Source organism: Phodopus roborovskii, unplaced genomic scaffold, assembly GCF_943737965.1.
Source record: "Phodopus roborovskii unplaced genomic scaffold, PHOROB, whole genome shotgun sequence".
Classification (NCBI taxonomy): Eukaryota; Metazoa; Chordata; class Mammalia; order Rodentia; family Cricetidae; genus Phodopus; species Phodopus roborovskii.
Window position 1 is genome coordinate 17,883,716 of NW_026126407.1, and position 21,615 is coordinate 17,905,330.

The following is a 21,615-nucleotide window of genomic DNA, read 5'->3' on the forward strand; positions in this document are numbered from 1 at the left end:
AAGTAAAGGGAACAAAACCAAACCTATAATTTGATTCTAAAATGATATTTTGAGGCTGCAAAAATAGCCAGTGTACAAGCTTATCATGCTTACATCAACCCTACTGGCATTTGAACATGTTTTGCAAAAAATGACTAGCCAATATTCTAAGGAGAGAGACAGAAAGTGCAGGAGGAGGGGAGGACATGGATTCTGGAGTTAATGGACAATGTGAGAGCAGGGCAAGCACACTTGGAGATACAGATGCCAAGAGAAAGAAAGTGAAAAGCAAGAAAAGGCCACTCTTTGCTTAGCCTCCCATTTGAGAGAGCGGCAATGCTGAGGAATGGCCAAGAGTTCATGGCCAAGAAGGGGAAAGTACAGGATGAGAGTGGCATTCCACAGCCATTTTCAAAGTTGCACCCCCATGGTCTAAGGCTCTCCAATGTACCCCCCAGCTTCACATCCTAAATGTCCCACCATGTCCCATCTGCATCGTCTTGAGGACAAAGGCAAACACATAGATCTTCAGGGAACGTTCAACATTGACTACAACATTATGACTCCTGATCTGGTCACTTCAAGAATAAAATAGTCTTCATTGTCAGTTCGTTCATATTACATACAGAATGATGAGAACCATTCGAACCCTCCTATTTACCTTCTCTAGCAGACTGACTACACTTCCTTATTTCCTTCCCATAATCCCAAAACCCAGGTACACAGAAAATTAAGGTTTTGACCCAAATGAAAGGCCATCCAAGAAAAGGGTGTGGTGTGTTTCTGTCAACACAATCCTTTAATAGTGAATACATTAACACTCATTTAGATGCTGGGGTAGTGCTTTGCTTCTACCATTTTTTAGGCATTAGAAAACTAGTCTTCTGGGGCCCTAACAGAAGCCAACCAGTCGGAGGGTGTTGGGGTAGCTTTTGCGCATGCTCATGCACTTTTCCTGGTCTATGTACAGGGTGTTGGCTTTCACAGCCAAGTCATGCTCCAGGGTGGCTTTGCAATGGACCAAGGACTGCAGGGTGTCCTCTGAATCCCTCAGGCGCTGCTGTAGAGTCTGGATGGTGTCGTCCACCTCGTAGACCTCGTTAACAAGGCTGTGGGAGGGAAAGCATGGTCAGCTAGGTAGGCACACTCCTGCAGCCTGCCCTTGGTTGCATTAAAGGCTTGTGCACTGGAGAGGTATCTGGTGCAGCAACCCCATGAGAAGCACTTTAGATAGCAGGGGAATCGGCATCTATGCATGACTCTGGTATCATGCCAGGATTGAGAATTGCCCCCATTGCTTACACCCTATAGACTATAACCCAAATGACAAGCTAAAGGTATTCCTAAGTTCACACACACACACACACACACACACACATATACACACTCCCCTCTGTACTGTGACATACATATTCACATGCACACACATCAATGTATGCCAACTACAATATTCTAAAAGAAGGAAAATTATGAACACTGATAATTTTGTAAAATTATTCAATACGGGGGAGAAGGGGACCTTCAAAAATTAGCTGGGACTTTTTACATTTTACTTTAGTCTTGAAAATTACTTTTAATGTTACTCTCTGGCGAACCTGTTACCACATCTCAGTAGGGGGCATTTTCCAAACTACAGTGTCACATCAAGGCCCTCAGTAAAAAACCTCATAGAGCTAAAGTCATCATATTGTAATTTTCCAAACCTTAATGCAACACGAAGATGATGGTATGTGACTGTGTAACTGCTATAAACTGTGACCCTGAAACTGTCACAAACACTCTTCTTGATGAAAGTAGTCATGAGGACAGAAAGAAAAAGTCCAGCATCGTCACAAAGTGGGAGCAGCTCCCTCTCACTGATGCAGTCAGTAAGGGATTGGTCCTGGGTGGTCTTATATTGCTCACGGACCTTTCCTAAATGCCTGCACATCATTTAACATCTGGTCTCCAAGCTGCCTGTCTTTTTGCTCCTCATCCTGCTGAAGTACTACTACGCATCACAGTCATTTGCATAAACAGACATAACTATTAGGCTTGCTTCTGGAAATAGCAGCTGGGTAGGGCTTCATTGTTGTTTTTGTGTGCTTGTGGAAAACATTGTCCCGAAGTAATTGTTTGCGTTCTCATTTTGTTTATAGTATGTTTGTTATGTTTTGTTGTACATAAGATTTCAGTGTTGAGTGGGCCATTTTCTCCTCCTCACCCCCTTGGGATTTCTTCCACCATGTTTATATTTAGAAAGTTTTTTCCCCCAAGAGCAATTATTCACTGGTTTGACCAATAGTATCTCAAGGATGTGTCTCTGGGTCACTTGAGGATAAAAGTGGGCATAGATTATAAAAAGGGCAGTAATCATTGTTGTAAATCATCAGTGACTGCTCTTCATGTACGTGCTATTCTGAGTGCCACACTGGGCCAACCAGCTTGCTCTTCCTATGGATGCTACCACTCAGACACCATTAGGGCCTCCACTCTCGTGTGAGCAAACGGAGACATTGAGAGCTTCCTATCAGCACTTTTAATTACTTGCCTCTGATTCCAGCCAGTTGAAAACATAACTCAAAGTACAGCCATCTCCCTGTATCCTTGGGTCTGCATGAATATTAATTAAGTCACAGATTTAAAATATTCAAGAAAAAAAGTGTATCCATGCTAGACACATACTTTACTTACTCCCTGTCCGCTACACTCTCACAACCATTTGCATTGCATAAGCATTACAAGTAAATTATCCATTAATGAAAAGACACAGGTCATATGCAAATGTTGCTTCCTTTTATAGAGGGGATTTTGTGTTTGAGGATTTTGATATCCAAGGGAACCCTTAGAATCATGCCCCAGGGATCCTGGTGGATGTACATCAAATCCCCATTGGGGATGCAAAGATGAAACTTTCTTTTCTTCCAAGTTTTGCTTGCTAGCAGATTAAAGGGGTGTGGACTTAGTTAAAATATATATCACAAACTGTTCTGAATAGAACAGTGCCTATGACCAAATAAGGAGCTAAGCATCCCTAGAGGGGGAAAAGATTTCACCCTGACAGAAACAACTCTAAACCACATTAACACCAGGACACAGTGCAACTGAATAGCTTCATAGGACTTTGCAACTGGAAAGGGAGCATCAGGGGTTGTCAAGCCCAGGTCCCTTGTTTTCCAGATGAGGAAGTTGATCCCAGAGAACTGATGATCTGTCCTGTCCATGGACACACAGCCCACATGTATTTATAAGCAATGGCAGGGCCATCCTGGACTGGGAAGGAAATATAGAGCCCGGGTGGCTCTACTCAGGAATGGGGTTCCATTTCCTGTCCCCACCCTCTCTATTCCTTGTAATAAAAGGGCAGAAGCAGAGACCCAGGAGGGTGCCCTCAGGACACAGGGTTCCTTTGAGATTACCCATGTTACTATCTCATTTATTTGTAATCCCTGCAGACAATACACAGGATGTCTGTCCAGTTGGACTTTAATGTCAAATAAACAAGTGATTTTTAGTGCCAAGTATTTTTTTTTTTTTTTTTTGGTCCTGGCACAATATGAATACTGTGAGGTTGGCTACCTTAAATATATTCATGTGTAGCTCAGGGACATTAAGTACATTTACATTGTGTAGCTGTCTCTAACCTCCACCCAGATGGAGATCATTGCAGAGACCCACAACTGATCAAATGCAGAGAATAAGGAACCAACTGCTACATCCCTAATGAATCCTCTACATTTCCAGCTCCAAAAAGGGAGAAAGCTCCCAAGAACCAGAAGCCCAGGATTATGTCGTGTTTCCAGACACTGTCCCCTAAGCATGGTAGGGGAAAATGCACTCATGAGATTTCAACAACATGATTTCTTGAACAAGACCAGCAGGTGACAACACCAGTTGACATGCCACATGGTTCTACCCCAAAGGAAGAACTACAGGCAACCAGTGGCTGCTAAAACAGGATTATCAATAGCTGCTGAGAGAGAGTTAGTTTCCTCTAGGGACAAGGTCCTGAGTAAGATATCCAAGCCCAGTTGCTCAGCCCTGAGCAAAGCTAAATGGACTCAGTAGGTTGTGTATACCCATGTGCACATGTATACATGTATATACATGTAAAATAGTAGTTAGAGAAGATCCTACAAATCTGGGGTCAGTCTGGAGGAGTTTGAAGTGGGGGTTTTGCAGAGACAGTGCTCATGTATGAAGTTCTTAGCTTTTGAAGAAGCCCACAATGGGATGCCACTTGGGCAAGTCACAATCTAGACCTCTTCTGCAGTGTTGTGTGATGGGGACAGACACAGCAGAGTGCCCTTATGTGAGTTTCTCCTGGAGACCATAGTGGGTGGAAGCTATGTGCTTACTATTTACAGTTTTACTTTCTGTACTAGTCCGGATTTCTGCCGTGAACATGGTGAACACTATTCTTCAGGCCAACAACAAAACAAAACAAAACAAAATAAAAACAACACAAAAGTTCTATAACTTTTGCCTCCTAAAACCAGAGAGAATCAGTCAGTTAATTTTGTTTTTTGTTTGTTTGTTTTGTTGTTTTATAGATACAGGGTTTTCTCTGAGTAGCCCTGGTTGTCCTAGAACTCAGTCTGTAAATCAGGCTGGCCTCAAACTCAGAGATCCATCTACCTCTGCCTCACAGGTGCTGGGATTAAAGGCATGTTCAACCACCACCTGGCTATTGATGGGTTCTTTATCAACAGACTCAACTAACCTCAGACAGAAAGTGATGTGTTCTTTTTTTTGTTGTTTTTGATAAATTTGCGTCTTATTGAACATTCACACTTACTTTCTTGACTTTAGTCCCAGAACATCACCGTATAGGTGCTACTTATTTTAGTAGCATTTGCATTGAATTATGCTAATCTACAGATGATTTAATGTATTTAGAAAGAAATGCTCATGGCAAATACCATACCATTTAATATATAGGACTTGAGCACACATGGATTTGGACATCTTTATTCTAAAATATAATAGGTCTGCAATTAGGAGAGTTTTTCTACTCTTTGACTTTTTTAGAGGGGTGACCTGAAGGGGCCTGGATGACAGATACAATACCACAAACATCTCCATGTCAAATGAAGAGAGTACTACAGCTTCCCAAGGAAAATCCCACCACAGCTTCTGAGTTCCCCCTCCCAGTTGCATACACTGGGCTGGCCACAGGCTCTGAGGCTGGCAGAGGTTGGGTGTGAAAGTTACAATGGCAGCACCCTGGGTCATTAGGTGTCCCATCTCAGGTAAAGCTAACCTTTGGGGTCCTAGACTAAAAACATCTGATTGAATTTACCCATGCCTCCTGACCTCACAGCGCTCAGTCATAAAAAGTGGCCATCTTGTCTTCCATACAACCCTCCTGCCACTCACCCTCAGCCCCCACCCCCCACTCCTCTACAGACCTGTCTGTCAGTGTACTCCTACAGACTCTGATCTCAGGGCATTCCTTTACTATCTTTTCTGCCAGTGTAACTTTCATCTGCCTCTTGAGCTCTCTAATGAATTCTAACTCCCAATACTTGGGGAAGATACATTTCTAGTCCTTGGGACCAGTTTGTTGCTCAAAGATTATGCTACACATGCCAAGAAGCCAACCCTTCTGTGGCCTTGGGCACTTAGGAATGTCTTCCTATCAGGAAGCAATGTCATTCACCCAAAACAGTCTTGTTTACAGCTGCATCCTGCAGTCTATCCCACAGCTGTAAGATGTCAAAGGTATGCCTCCGGTGAGGACCAATTTCAACATTCTAGGTTGGTGTTTCTCAACCTGAGGGGAGCAACCCTTTCACAGGGGTTGCATATCAGATATCCTGCATATTAGATATTTGCATTATAGTTCATAACAGTAGCAAAATTACAGTTATACCACAACACGAGGATCTGTATTAAAGGGTCGCAGCTTCAGGAAGGTTGAGAACCTCTGCTCTAGGTGGAGGAGGCAGTCTTGAGAGTCAGGGAGCTGCATGAAGTTCTAAACCCAAAGGATGCACCAAGAGTAAGTCACAGACCCAAGGCAAAAAGGGTTCAGGCAGGAAGGAAATGGCAGAACCTGTTTTCAATCGATCTGCATCCAGTCTGAGACAAGGAAGACACCAGTAAAGAGTGCTCTCCAGCAGGCATGTGGGGGTCCACGTCTGTAAGTCCAGCCCTCTGGAGGCAGAGGCAGAAGGATCCTGACTTTGCAGCCAGCCTGGGATACACAGTGAACTAAAAAACCTCAACACTATGAGGTGGAAGTCAGTGGTAGTTGCATATGCAACTCTCTGCTCTCCATCTCTAACGCTGCAGAAAAAAAGGCCCACAGCAGCTCAGAGAAAGATGTTAACATCTCACACCCCTTTCACCCAGAGACCATACTGTTCTCCCTACAGTTGGCACCCAACATCCAGAAGTCATTGGGTGACAAGCAAATATTCCGAGAACTCAACTGAAATGGCATACTTTGCTGTTTAGAGAAGATGGGGCTCAGAAAGAAAGTTTTTGTTTGTTAAGATCCTAAGGTATAAAAATGTCCCCAGCTCCCTGGCGGCTGCTGGAGAGGGCTGGAGGTGGGACTTAGGGTGGGTGCTGTTCATCATCAGGACTGCCTCTCCTGTCCCATCCTCCCTGCCTTCAAAAGGAATCCTGAACCCAAGTGTGGCTTTACAACCCCCCCCACACACAGCCAAGTGTTCATCCCTGGAAGCTTACACATAAGGAACTGTGAAAATAATACCTTCAAGTATCAATGCCAAAACAAAACATGTAAGGTCTGAAGAAGGCAGCCCAGGAGAGTTCACTTTCTTGCAGCTTTGAGTGCTCAGAGGGGACAACCCTCCCCCAACTGCAGCCCTAAGAAACTGATATCACTATCAGCGGCACACATCACTTCCACCTTCCGTGGTCTTAGCTGATGTTGGAAAACTATTTTGCTGAAAGTGTTTCGGTTTGTTGTTGTTTAAATTACAGACTTGAAAATCATTTTGCTTCAGATACAAATGCGTCTGCTACAGAGTTTATTTGTTTTGTCTCAGCATCAAGATTTAAGTCAAGCAGAGCCTCCTCTAGATTTCTACCAAAGATGCCAATAGGGAACTTAGAACTACTCTCAAAGGAGCCCACTAGAATATTTTAAATGAAAACAGCATTTTTTTTGTTTTCTTGCTATTCCCCCAACCCCCTACACTGAGTTTGATCTTTCTCAATGTAGACAGCCCCAAAGATTGTTTTCGGAGTGATCAATTTTGAGGGGGGAAAATGTTTTTCCCAAATCATAATAGCCCTAAATACCTTTGGTGAGGCTTTTCTAACAAGAAATAAAAGCAGGTTCTGTCCTAAAGTCAAAACAGTAGCCAGGAAACAGACACACCAGAGGGCTGACAGGGAAGCGAAGCCCTGCACTCTGGCAGGGAAGGGAAGAGTTCTGAAGAGTGGGGTCATCCAGCCTCTCCGTGGGAGCTGTGAGCTCCTCTCCCTGCTTGGTGACTCCAGAGCCACACTGGATCACCACATTTTAATGCCCTGGGGAGATGGCTCAGTGGTTGAAGTGTCTGGCCTGCAAGCGCGAGGAACTAATTTTAGGTGTCCAGAACTCACATAAATGCCAGATAGGAGGCATGAATGATTGCCTATAATTCCAATCCAGGAAGACAGAAACTGGGGGATCCTCAGGAATATGGTCAGCCATATCGGCATACTCTGGGTTTGCTTGAGAGACCTTGCCTCAATGAATAAGGAAGAAGAATAATTGAGGATGATTCCAGATATCACACCCAAATGCATACACACACTTGGAAAAAGAAGCTTTTATGGTTGGGGTGTGGCTTCATGATAGAACATACAACATTCCCAAAGGCTCCAGGTTCCAACCCCAGCATCCAATATAAACAAAAACAAAACCCAGTGTTTATCTAGTAGTGGTCTAAAGAATTTTTCCCATCTCTGTTTTTGATGACTCTGCAGAAATTGTTTTGGACCATGAAACTTCTGCTCAGCTTCTTCTAATAATATTTGCATAAAGAGGGCTGGGAAAACAGCTCAGCTCAGCAGGTAACGTGCTTGGTGCGTAAGCATGAAAGCTCAAGTTTTAATCCACAGAACCAATGTGAATAGCTGGATGTGGCTGTGTACTCCTGCAACTCTAGGGCTGGGAGGAGGAGACAGGTGGATCCCTGGGGGTCACTGTCTAGACATCCAGCCCCCAATGGTCAGCTCCAGCTTCAGTGAGAAAGCTCATTTCAAAAAGAAAGAAAGGAAGAAAGCAATAGGAGATATACTGCCAACTTCTGGTCCCCACAAATATACAAATGGGCAAATCCCTGCTATGTGTGAGCAGACACCCTCACCTCCAACACACATCAATCATATTTGCAAAGAGCCACAATTCACCATCTAATTGGTCAGTGTCCATTCTCTGACTGCAGGTTCTTCTAAAGCAAGAGACACACTTCAGCTGACTACCCAGAGACCTGTCTTGCCTCTGGAGTGGAGGGCAAATTATTCCAAATAATGGACTGTGTGGGAAGAGTCCACTCTGAGGTGCATGCAGCCTGGGTAAGCAGCAATGTATGGGAAGCCTAGGAAAATGCTACACTACTTGACACACAGCTAATCTGAGAAGGTCATTTGTATGTGGATGCTGCCTGACCTTTTGGTGGATTTTTGGATTATGTCCTAATGACCCCATGACAAGCTGGGAATGTAAATGTGTTTAGTACATCCAACCCATTGATCATCTCACCTGCCTTAAACAGACAAAGGCATTTACAGTAGCAAAATGATCAAGCTTCCCGTACAAAGCCTATTTTAAAATAACATGTTGAAAATCTCCTGTCACCTACTGAGCACTGCACTGAAAGTCAAGAGCAGCATGGGATTGGACACAGTTTATACCACAATGAAGTAAAAAATAATATTAAATCGGGGACTGTGTATTCTAGTGTATGTCTCAAACACAAAATCCATACTATACATGGAGGATGACTACAATAATGATCCCTAGGGCTCTGGGCTCCGTGCCCTGTGTGAGAATAAGATAAGGATATAACACAGCTTCATCAACTCATCTCAGACCGACGTTAAGAAGGTCCAGTGAGATCAGGTAGAATTGGCAGGGGGATGAAAAAGGTGAAGGAAACAGAAGCACATAGTTTGATTGACTCGAGCTGATGGTCGGGTATGTCAATCCTGCCCAGTACCTCCTTAGTAGCATATCTCATCTGGCATCATACAGGCAAGAATTCAAGTTTCAGCTGTCTCTCACTGATAGTTGTGATCTCAGTGAAGCCATGTGTGCCAGTTTGTTTGTCAACTTGACCCAAGCTAGAGTCACCTAAGAGGAGGGAATCTTAATTGAGAAAATTCCTCCATAAATTCAGGCTGCAGGCAGGTAAACCTATAGGACATTTTCTCAATTAGTGATTGATGAGGGGAGGTTCCGCCAATTTTGAGTGTGGATAAATCTGAATTGGTGATTTTGGGTCCTATAAGAAAGCAACCTAAGTAAGCCAAGAAAAACAGGTTAGTAAGCAGTATCCCCTCATGCTCATGGCCTCTGCATCAGCTCCTGTCTCCAGGTTCCTGCCCTGTTTGGTTTCCTGTCCTGGCTTCCTTTCATGATGAACAGTGATGTGGAAGTGTAAGCAAAATAAAATATTTCCTCTTGAAGTTGCTTTTGGTCATGCTCTTTTTCATCACAAGAATCGTGACCCTAACTAAGGCACTATACAACCTGTGCCTGCCTCCTTTTCCTCATTTACAAAATGAGGGTCATGTATGAAATTCTGTAAAGTACATATGACGTGGCCACAGATGGGGCAACATCAAGGAATGGTGGCAACTATTTCCATCACATTTTCATCATCATCATTACCACTGTCATCATCATCATCCTTGTCATCGCCATTCTCACCATTGATGACAACTGACCTTACAAGAATTCTCCCTTTACTTTCTCTCTGAAAAACTATCACTTTGAACCACCATGGTAGTGCCTGAGTCTGGTAGGTTCATCTTTAGGATAAATCTTTCATGATGAGGAGACTGTATCACCGAATCAAATACAAGAAGAGGCTCATGGCATCTGTTCATCCCATCCCTACCAAGTTGATTCACTTTCACAAGGAGTGCCTTGTGGCCTGGACTAGCAACCTAAGGAAGTGCTCAGAAACCCAACCACCACCCTGAATGCTCTGAGCGAACTAAATGACGATGTTGTATGATGAGTTGCTGCCATTTTAATCTTTAACAAATATATGGTGTGATATGCACAACACACTTTAGCCACCGTGAAGTGTTCAGCCCAGTGACAATAGACACATTCATACCATCAGGCAACCATCACCACCCCCCATCTCAAGACTTTTCTCCATCTTCCCAAATTGAGCCCCTCTACCCATTTAACAACTCCCATCAGTAGCACTTTTAAAGAAGGCATCTTCGTGATGCTTGCCATCAGAAAACATCCTTAATCAGAGCCCAGCTGCACCCAGGAAGGGTGCTCTCCCAGCTCTCCCCCTCTGCCCACCCTTACCGTAACTGAGCCATGTCCCTGCACAGCTCTATGTTTGGTCTCCTTGTCCTCTCATCCAGCCGGGTCTGAGCCACCTTCAGGAAGGCAGACTTTTCCTTGATGGCCTTTTTGATGGATTCTATGGCCATTTCAATCTGGAAGATCTCCTGCAGGGTCTGTGGCAATGAGAAACAATTGCTGACATCCTCTTTCTGGTCCCTGAACAACCTGTGACACTACCACCTCTATCCCATGGGCCTCCTCGACCTCTGGGAGGATGAAGTGGATTCACTGAGAGCCTTGCTCCTACCACCTTCTCCTGTTGTGCCCAGAACACCCGCCTTCTATGACCCGGCTCTCTGTGTTCCACAGTTCCAAATCCTCCCCATTTTTGGCCTTTTTGGTATGGCCGCTTTCCTCTAGCCTGGGGACAGCTCAGTTAATAACCAGAATATTTTCTAAACCTGATACCTTTTCTGCCACAATCCCATCTAATCCCAGTGGGGTCCTCTCCAAACCCTCCCATGTTCCCTGCCAAGTATGTTCACTCATGGCCTGAGCCCATTCCCTCTGCCTCCCACCTACTCCGTATTCCAGAGGTTCCCGAATTCTGTCTCTAGCACTCACTGCTCTCACAAAAATGCCTCTCAAGTTCGACATCAGAGCCTCTTAGATCCTTCCCACTCCTTGAAACCCTGCCTCAACTTGTTCTCTTAGCCAGCTGCTAGCCAAATTTCTGGCTTTCTAACTGTTCCTCATCCTACTGCCAAAGGTTTACCCTGGGCAAATTTGCCATTACGTCTTCTATCTCCTACAGAGACTTGCAAAACCACATTTATTTAATGTCCATGTAACCCAAGTACTCCTGAATCTGTCACTCAAGCTTTGACCTCTCTCCCAAGCCTTTACCAACCTGTCAAAAAATAGCCATGCCTGATTGTCACTATAAGAGACAGTGCTTCTGCTAAACATCTGTCTGGATCCAAGTGGTTGTTTCTGTGCCTTCCCAACAAATGATCCTTTCATGTGTGTGTGTCTGTATATCTATCTATATGTGCATTGTCTCCCTAAGACATGAGACAGCCATCCATGTGTCTACATCCCAACATGCCAAAGTGGAAAACTTAAAATGTACCTATTACAGGTTGAATTGTGTGTCCTTCCCCTAAAAGTTCATATCTTGAGGTCTCAACCCTCAGGACCCTAGAATGTGACCATATTGGGAGACTGGGCCTCTATAGAGGTCAGGTTAAAATGAAGTCAAGAGAGTGAGTCCAAGTCTTATAAAAGAAGGAATCTTAGACACTAAAATGGTATTCCTGGTTGTCAACTTGACTACACATGAAATTAACTAAAACCCAAAATGTTGGGCACACCTGTGAGGGGCTTTTCTTTCTTTTCTTAATTAAATTATTTAAAGCGAGAAGATGCACTTTTTATCTAGACTATTCTTTCATTAGCATTAGAGCCTCCTTCTTTGGGGTTCTAGCATATACTGAAGACCAGCTGAGACAGCCAGCCTTTGGACTGAACAACTACTGGATTCTTGAACCTTCCTTTGGTAGATACAGCCACTATTAGACTAGCTGTGTGTGTGTGTGTGTGTGTGTGTGTAGAGAGAGAGGGGGGGGATTCATTCTCTAAGTTCTATCCCTCTAAGAGAACCCTGACTAATACAGACATAGAAACACACATGTGACACAGATGCATCGTGACAAGAGGCTGTCAGAGAGCACAAGGAAGGCGGCCTCAGAATAAGTAACCTTGTGGCATCTGGAGCTCAGACTTGTAGCCACTCAGACAGTGAGCACTTTATGTGGCCACAGCCCTAGAAAGCTAACACAGTGGTTAAAAACAACAAACAAAGCAAACAAAAACCCACCACCAATCTGCCAACAGGCAAAGGAACTGTGTCACAACACCTTTCTAAGGACTTTTAGGATGGAGCCCTACTGCCCTGACCCCGCCCTCCCCACACTCCCCACTGCCTAACCCCCATCCCCCACCCCAGCAACTTCTGCAGTGTGGCTCCAGCCCTCTTCCCAAATTTCTCTCCTAGGACACACCATCCACACCAGTCTCACCAGCCTCTTAAGACCTGAACTCGGCCTCTTAGTCACTGCCTCCTGGGCTCTGGGTCAAGGGGTTGCACCATTGGAACACTCATTTGCCCTTTCAACCCCTGAACATGCATTTGTCATGGGCAATCACAGCGCACAATCGCCTATTGGTATTGCTATCTGCTCTGGGACAAAACCCACATTTTATACTTTTCCTTGCCTTTCATAGAGTAGCACATCACCTGGTTCAACTGTTGTTATTGCTTAGGTCAGACATCATGAGAAGAAAGGGGAAATTTCTGCTGCCTGGGGAAACATGGCGCCCCCCCCCCCCATTGTGAAATACTACCTTAGAGCAACGCTACAAGATCTTTACACAGGAAGACAGGCTAGAGAGATGGCTCAGAGGTTAAGAGCAAGGTCTGCTCTTCCAGAGGACCCAGTTCCAATTCCCAGCATCCCCTATAGCAGCTCACAACCTGTAACTCCAGCCCTAGAGGGGAATCTGACGCCCTCTTCTGGCCTCTGTGAGCACTGTATTGACATGGAGGCAAAACACTCATCCATAAAATGTGTAGAAAATAAAAGTAACTATTTTTAAAGGAAAAAAAGATGAGAAATGATGGGGAACATGCTCCACAGTAGTTGGGAGAAGAGGCAACAGTTCTTGTTTATCTTGAAGTGTGACTTCTGCATCAACCTTTTGTTACATTGTCCTTGTAAAGTCCTATACTCACACATAGAGCACTTCACAAACTCAGGAGTACTCCACACTACCTTTTTGCTTCCTATATTTGGTCCTGTCACCCAGAAAAGGGATCTGAAATGACTGACCAGAGAGAACTCACTCCGCACCATATGTTCTACTAAATTCACTTCCTATATATACAGTGATTCATTAAGCTTTAGGATAATATTTTTGTTTCCATTCAATACTAAGAGTCTTTCCCTGCACAGTGCATTCTTTGTGTTCCAAAACCCAATGAGTTTCCGTTTCATTCTGACACCTGGCTACAGTCTGAAATAAATGGCAGGCTTTGTACTGCTTTTAATTTTCCTCAGTCTGGATGGCCAGGAAGCCGTGCGACTTACGGTGCTTTTCTGAAGGTGGTGAGAGATTTGTGGTCTCAGAGTGCCCTGCTTGTCTATGGCAATGATGGGGGAACAAATGAGTGATTTAGTTTTTTCATTTTATTTTCCAATCCTGTGGGTGCAGCCAGGAGCCTTGCATGTGCCAAGCAACCTCTTTACCTCTGAACTCTTCCCTCAGCCCTGGGTATAGTTCCGAGACCAAGCTAGGGCCTTACCTTTGATAAATGAATGTGGATCTTACTCTTGGCATCTGCAGTCTCTGCAATGCGATTGGTGAAAGCCAAGTTCACTTTGTTGAACTGATTCCACATCTCATTGGCTGTCACAACCAGAAGGTTCTCAATGTCATCTCTCAGCTTTGTGGAGGCCGCCCTCTCGCTCTGGGAGCGGAGAATATTGTCATCTGTAAACTTGGCCCATGACTCGGGCACTGACACCCTGGAAACGGGAAGAGAGAAATGATGGTAACAGTGATATGTCAGCCCAGATGGTCTGCAGGGACTGTCCATCCTGAAAGAGAAAGGCCCCAATGCCACCTATCCTAGGCGTGTTGCATGAAATGGAAACAAAAGAGAACTAATTTGAAATTTTTCTCAATTGTTTTTAATTTTACTATTAACCAATCATATATTAATAGGCATAAAGTAATTCTGCCAGACTGGATATGGATTACTGAAGGGCAAGAGCATGTACAGTCTTTATAAATGTATCATGACCACCCCAGTAAACCTAAGCAAAAATATCAACCTTGGGAGTAGCCAAAGATGTGCCAATGAAAAATAACAGGGCACTGAGAGACCTTTATCAGAGAGTAAAGAGAGAAACAGTAACTTTCAGCTGGTGATGAGTTTAGGAATGTCTGCTGTCTTGCAGCTGAGAATATTGAACTGGTTTAATCTTGCTGGACCACAGGAAGGTAACACAGACTAAGAGTTTATCACTTAAATGTTTGTAACTCAGAAATTCCACCATCCCAAGAGAATAGTATTCCCAGAGATGGGTATGGAAGGGCACTCACTTCGGCAATGTTTATATAAAGCTTAGAAAGGTTGGAAACAAACAAAATAAACAAAAAAGGCAGGTTAGATTAATATGTGTGGGGATCTATGTAGCACGCAAAGTCATAAATACTTAACTTCATGAATCTATATTAGCTTAGGAACATTAAGCTAACAAACATCATTGATGCAGCGTGCAGTGGCAAGTCAGATAGGCTGCAGAAATGGTGTGAGGGCAATACCATTCTTTCTGATTATAAACCAACATCTGTCCATCTGGGGACACTTGTTAACACTGGTTGTCTCCAGATGGTAGATCTAACAGGTGATATGTTTGCTCATTCTTTTAATAAAATATTGAATAGGACTCAATGTTGTCTAGACCCAAAATAATGTCATAGATGCTCCATATATTTTGTAAGGGATAGAAAAAAAGTTGCGCTAAAAAATGGGGGTATTCAAAGAGCTAAGTCCCAGGCCACCACCCTTCCTCCAGGGAAGAAAAGCAGCTCTCTGCTCCCCTTGGGCCAAGTAAGGCATCATGTGGGGACTACACAGAACACAAGGTCTGGGTCTGACCCACCCCTCAACAGTAAAAGCCCAAGTAGGAACTGATATTGTAGCTCTCAAGAGAGGGAGGTTCTTTGTGGGGCAATGCATCCACAGGACAGAATCAGTTTGGGAGTCACTTTAGGGGTAGTGTGTAGACACCGGTGTGGGGGAACTGTGGGGATCTTTACAGAGTGATAAACAATCTCCATCTTACGTGCGGCTGTGGTTACACAGACGTTCAAATATGACAGACCCACTGACATGCACTTGCAGTCCAGCCATTTTGTTCTATATAAACTTCACTCCACGGAACTTGGTTGTTGTTTAAAGAAAATGGCGGCCTCAAACTATAAGCCCTGCCCAAAAATGGCACCCAGGGGTCTGGCAAAGAACTACCAGAAAGGCAAATGTAACAGGCAGTGGTGATAAAGGTATGCATGGTTTCCAGCCTATGCCCGCAGGGCCTAGGACATCTAGGAACTGGCAATGTCTGGTTTCCTTTTTGTCTGTGTTTTTCTAGGTTTTCTGCACAAGAAGGCATCATTTCCATGTCGGAAATAAAAAAAAAAAAAAATTACAGGATGGTTCAATTCTCAAGACCTGACTCTAGAAGAATGAAAGCTTATTGAAAACTGGTCAGGGCCAAGTATGTCTCTCATCTTCAGGCACCTGGCCATGCTTTAAATCCACCCTCCATTCTAACTCATATTGACATCAGTGCGCTGTTAACAAGTACAGTCTTGAAGTGAGTGGTTCTCAACCTGTGTATCAGGACCACCGGTGGCAAACCTCTATCTCCAAAAAAATATTACATTGTGATTCATAACTAGCAAAATTAGTTATGAAGTAACAATAATTTTATGGCTGGGGTGGTCACCACAACATGAGGAACTGTATTAAAGGGTCAGAGCATTAGGAAGGTTTGAGAAGCACAGATTTAAGTAATGAGTGGATCATTAAGAAGCATCAATGCCTTTGACAACACTCTTGACCTTGAGGCACTAGGGACAAATGTGGGCAAACATGCCCCTCACTAAGTCACATCCCTGACTGCATTCATGCCTTCCTGAAGAAAATGAATTCATTCTCATTGGAGTGAGCAATTGTGAAAGTGAATTTGCCTTTCACATGTGCAAATATTTATTTGCCCTTCTATTTCTTCAGCATAAGAACTCTCATGAGAAATTGCCACTGTGGATGTTCAAGACTCCAAAAACAGGAACCTAAGAAGCTTATGTCCCTTGTAATCACCAGGTCTTGGGGATTCCGTGATAGTTGTAAAAAAGAAAGAAAAGAGTAGACTAAGATACCCTGTTTGCTGCATCGTTAAAAAAGCAGGGAGAGCAGATGACATTACAGTTACAGAATGGCATGTGCCAACTTACGTTGCATCAACTCTCTCCACTCCCCGGAAGTAGCTGACGCCCTCTGAAGTGTTCCGCAGGTCCTTGCATTTATCGTCAATCCGAAGGGCTGCCTGTTTGTCACTCAAGTCCTTCTCCAGCTCATGCTGTGCAGCTCTGTCTGAGCTACAAAACACAGAGAAAAGTAGAGAAACATGTTTCCAATCAGGCAACTACTTCCTGAGCAACGGGCATTGCCCCTCTAAGGCGGGACCGTCCACAACTCTTCCTCCAGCAAAACCATCAACTTCCACTCCAAAGGATCATCTGTGGAGGTGGTCATGCTTATGAGTCATGCAGACCCCACCCAGTCCTCCCCCATCCCTCCCCTCCCCACCCTGGCCATGTTTTCTGTCCAGGAAGTAGGGAGAGAAGGTGGAGGAAGAATCATATATCTTAATGCTCACCAACAGTTCCAGGTAGGACACTGGTTTGCAGTCATATGTCCATATGTGCCTTCCTTTCTTCCTTCTTGTTCAGCTTCTATATTCTCACCCCTTTCTCTATGCTCTGAATATAATTTCCCCCAAGAACTCTTGAGACCTCCACAGCAAAGCCTCCCTAGACCTGTTGGTGACCTAAATTTGTGGCCATGTTATGGCTCAGATGTTTCCCAGGAGATATAAACTAAGAGTCAGAATCAACTTCCAACAGTGCTTGAAGTGAGGCCAATGAGCTTCCAGTTCATCCCCGCACTCTGCCCCAACAGCCCAGCTACTGAGAGAGAAGAGACCTAGGTAATCTCTCTTTCCTGAATTCCAGGGAGAGAGAGGATCCACAACTCATGCCCAGAGACTGGCCCTGGATGAGAGGTGGGCATGGGTGACAGGTGAAACATATCTTCATTCCTGTTCACTGTTCATTTAACAAGCAATTGCCATGTGAGTCTGAGAAATAGTGAACACAGTAGAAACTCTTCGCTGTGGAGTTTGTCCTACCATGAGCACATAGATAATACACACACTACACAGGCTGCTGGTGTGGCTAGAAGAACAAGGTAAAAACAAAACAGGAACCAGGAGCCCCCAAGAAGGTGCTTTGATGACACTAAGCCCTGGCATAAGGACAACCAGGTCACACATATTGGACGCTGGCCATCACAAAGGCCTGCGTTTCTTCCTAAGTGAAACTGGAGACTGCCGACTTGCTATTTAACTACATCATTCTGATGCTGTACTGAGGACTGACTGCTGGAGACCTGGGAAGACCCACTGGGAAGCCACAGCCGGGACTCAAAGGAGGAGGAAGACTGCAAGGATTAAGGGAACAGCAGAGGAGGTGAGAAGTATTTGGATTCTGGGTATGATTAAGAGCCAAGCTAATCTCCCGTGAGGTGAGGTTGGATTTCAGTGAGAATCAAGAGCTCAGCTGAGTCATTGGATTGAGGAATTCCACCCCTGGAGGTGGGGGACATATGGGTAGTGGAAGACATGGGGGAGTTCGGGTGACACACTAAGCCTGAGTGCCCTTTCCACACCCACATGTGGACCCCAGCAGGCTGTTGAAATTTGGGCAAGCCTATGCTAGAAACAGAAAATTGAGAGCTGTTAGCATGTGGCCTGTGCGAAGCAAGACGACTGAATGGTCAATCATGTCTGTGCTTCTAGAACCATGAGCAAGGCCCAGCACAGAGATAGCTTGGTGGAATGAACCAATGCCAGCAGCTTCCACTCACTGTGGCCCGTGCCTTCAGACAAATCAGTTCATATCAACGTTTAACCGATTTTTTTGTATGGCAGAAATGAGGGCAGCCTGGGCAAACTCAGTTCACCACTGAGCTTTAAACTGCATAGAGAGGAAATGCTTACGAGAGCTGGGCAATCGCCTTGTCCAGATGCCGCCTCATTCTTTCTTGACAACACAGAATGACGTCAACTTCCTACTCAATTGAAAAGCAAAACCACACATTAATGTTTTTACTGAGTATATCATTCAGAGTCACCAATGTTCAAATCCATCAATAAAAGAGATGTCTATTTGTTGAGAATATGTGACATTAAGCACTAAAAAAATTTTACATCTGCTTATTTATCTGCATGCCCCCATGACAATACAAACCAATCTTTCCTTATAGGTCTATAGGGAAACTGTAAAATGGACCAAGCTGGAACAGGGTTAAAATTTTAGTATTGTGTTCTACTCTGTCTTTAATTAAAACAAAACAAGAACAACAAAAACCCCTAGAATTATGGTGATGTGAAATGTTGAACTTAACTGATACCTTTTCCTGTAACAGCTTTCTATCACAAGCAAAGAAAATCAGTGAAAACTAAGCCCTGAGAGTGTCTCTGTGGCTATACAAACAACTCTAGCAGGTCCAGCTCTGTGTCCCAAACATGGAAATTGTCTTCCACATTGGAGGCCAACCACCTGATACCATGTTGTGCCCTGTGGCTCAGGCCCTACACTTGAACCAACACCTGTGTTAGCCATGCCACTCACGTGACCAAATGCTACAGTAATATATGCACTATTTCATAGCATGTAAATATTAATTTCCCTCTGAAATTAACGTTAGAATTAGAAAATCTGCAAGCTCAAATAACATCTTTCAGACATTTTTGTAAGTTACATAATCTTTTTTTTTTTTTTATCATTTTCTCAAGTAAAAGGGGGTCATCCTTAACATTCGGTTTGTGGCATTGTAAACTTGGATGCATTCCCATGACATTAAACAATGCTGTGTGAACAATCAGTGTAAACACGTGGACACTGCCAAGGGTCATGCCTGTTTTCAAGGTTTGGCAATTAAAGGCAAAATTCCCTTCCGCAAAGTTGCATTTGTCTAAGATGATGAATGGATCTGCCTTCAGCCAACTATCTTCCAGCTCTTGCCAATGTGACAGGACATGCCCCAAGACAAACAGACAGCCTGCCCGTGTTTGTAAGCTAATAAAAAGATATATTTGATGTTCTTCACATATTTAAAATGCAATCCTTAGCCCCATGTGGTGGCAGGCATCTGTAGTCTCAGGCACAAGGAAGGCTGAGATACTGAGGAGTTTAAGTTTAAGACTAGCCTGTGTTATAGAGTAGGAGATTCCCATTGCAAAATGAAGCAAAACAAAAATCAGTTATTTCCTATCGTATGTGATATAATTTTATGCATAATGTTTTTATATTGACATGGTGTTTTTTTATATTGACATAATTTCTAGGATGCTAAAATCTATCAAATAATCTTTTGGTTTCTGCCTTTGTTAATTTGATTATGATATTTTCTTTACCCTGATAGTATGACTCACATACTAGTTATCTTCCTCCTCTACTGTTTAACTTAAAAGTATTGAATAAGAGGCTGTAGGGGGTGGGCAACTCAAGCAGTAAAGCAATTTATTTGCAAGCACAAGGACCTGAGTTTGATTCCCAGAACCCATACAGAGACACCAGACATGATGGCCTGGGGAGCTACGATCAGCAGATCTTTGAAGTTTGTTGGACAGCCAGTCTGACCTAATTGATGAGCTCTGGGCCAATGAAAGGCCCTGCCTTGAAAGAATAAATAGCATTCCAGAGAATGGCAGCTGATGTTTGCTGTGGAATAACCCTGTGCTCACAGTGAATATGTATTACTCTAATTGGTTAATAAAGAGCTGACCGGGCATTGGATAGGCAGGATTTTTGGATAGGCAGGATTTTCCTGGGCAGAGAATGCTGGGAAGAAGGGTAGAGTCTGAGAGTCTAGAGGAGACATGAAGAGAAGCAAGATGAATGTGCCATGCTGGAAGAAGGTACTGCCACATGGCAGAGGGCAGACAAGACACATGGGTTAATTTAGTTGTAAGAGATCGTTAATAACAAGCATAAGCTTTCAGCCAAGCATTTACAACTAATGTTAAGTCTTAGAATGATTATTGGAAACTGGCTGCCAGAACACAGAGAAACTTCATCTACAGATGCATGCACATACAAAAACGTGCACTCCCAAACACATATGAACATGCCACATATGTGTTTAGACAGTACTGAATATGCCTAAAATGTTTAGCCTGCTGTATGATTCTTAGATGCTCAGGATCAGTGGAAACAAGTAAGAGTTTTCTCTGCTTCCATGTTGCATCTAGCAAAGCTCTGCCTGTTCTTACAAATAGTCATGGGATACTATTATGGGATATAATAGGAATAGTCTTAGATTTTTGTATTATTTTTCATCTGTCTCGACAGGGAAAGGAGGGGCGGAGGGGGAAGGGAAGGGAAGGGAGGGGGAGGGAGGGGATATCCGAGGATGCATGGAACCCTGACTAGAAAGTCTCATGAGAGCACTTTACAGTATGTGCAGTGTGTTTTCACATACAATGCATGTAGTGGAAATATCTGGGATTTCCAGAGGGAAAATCATTTTAATACTTTAAATTTTTTATCTTTAAATGGTATTTTTCATTTGTGAGTTCAAATAAAGTCAGATGAAGAAGAGCAGATGGCTGAAGAAAGAGGGAATTACCTGAACAAGGGAAGACTAGAAACAGGACCCGTGGAGCTGTCCCCAGTGTTAGCTCAGCTGTCCATCTGCACTCATACCTGCAGTGGAATTGCATGTGGTGCAGCCATCCCTCCCCTGCCTTGAGACGAATGCTTACAGGATAATGGGTATGTGCAGAAGGCAGAAGCTGTGGAGGTGGACTGGGTCCAATGAGTCCATGACTCTGGCACAGCACAGTCATGCCTGTAGGAGCTGGGAAGTGGGCCTGGGATTCTGGACTCTGATATGGGAAGGGTTCTAGCTAAACCCTTTCAAAACAGTGCCCTCCTGAGCTGTGTTGTGCTGAATTGGGTCTATCTCCTGAACTCATTACTGCATGTTCCTAACAAAGTGCTGAAGTCTGAAGTGTTTTCTGCTTCTGCAACATGGGAGGGGAGTGAAACTGGCCAGTGGGAACAGGGTCAGAACCTCAGCTCCACTCTGGACTGGCAGGCTGGGCTTGAGTCCCAGAGCACATCCGGAACTGGCTGGGTGTGTGATGACTCTACAAGCACACCAAATAAACACCATGCTGTCAGAGACACCATCATGGTTCCCCAAGAGAGCTGTTCTGTAAGAGACTGCTGCATACTGT

At 44.0% G+C, this 21,615-nt stretch overlaps 1 protein-coding gene across 1 annotated transcript in view; it reads right to left on the reverse strand.

The window, feature by feature from the left end:
• Window positions 1-750: 750 nt before the first annotated feature.
• Tekt3 (tektin 3) overlaps window positions 751-21,615 on the reverse strand; it is a 28,639-nt gene continuing 7,774 nt past the window's right edge. The window contains exons 3-7 of the mRNA XM_051180398.1: window positions 18,370-18,440; window positions 16,544-16,687; window positions 13,824-14,046; window positions 10,478-10,632; window positions 751-1,088 (exon numbers count right to left, since the gene is read on the reverse strand). Of these exons, the coding sequence (XP_051036355.1) occupies window positions 872-1,088; window positions 10,478-10,632; window positions 13,824-14,046; window positions 16,544-16,687; window positions 18,370-18,440 (810 nt within the window). The 3' untranslated portion in view covers window positions 751-871. The remainder of the gene's footprint in view (window positions 1,089-10,477; window positions 10,633-13,823; window positions 14,047-16,543; window positions 16,688-18,369; window positions 18,441-21,615) is intronic.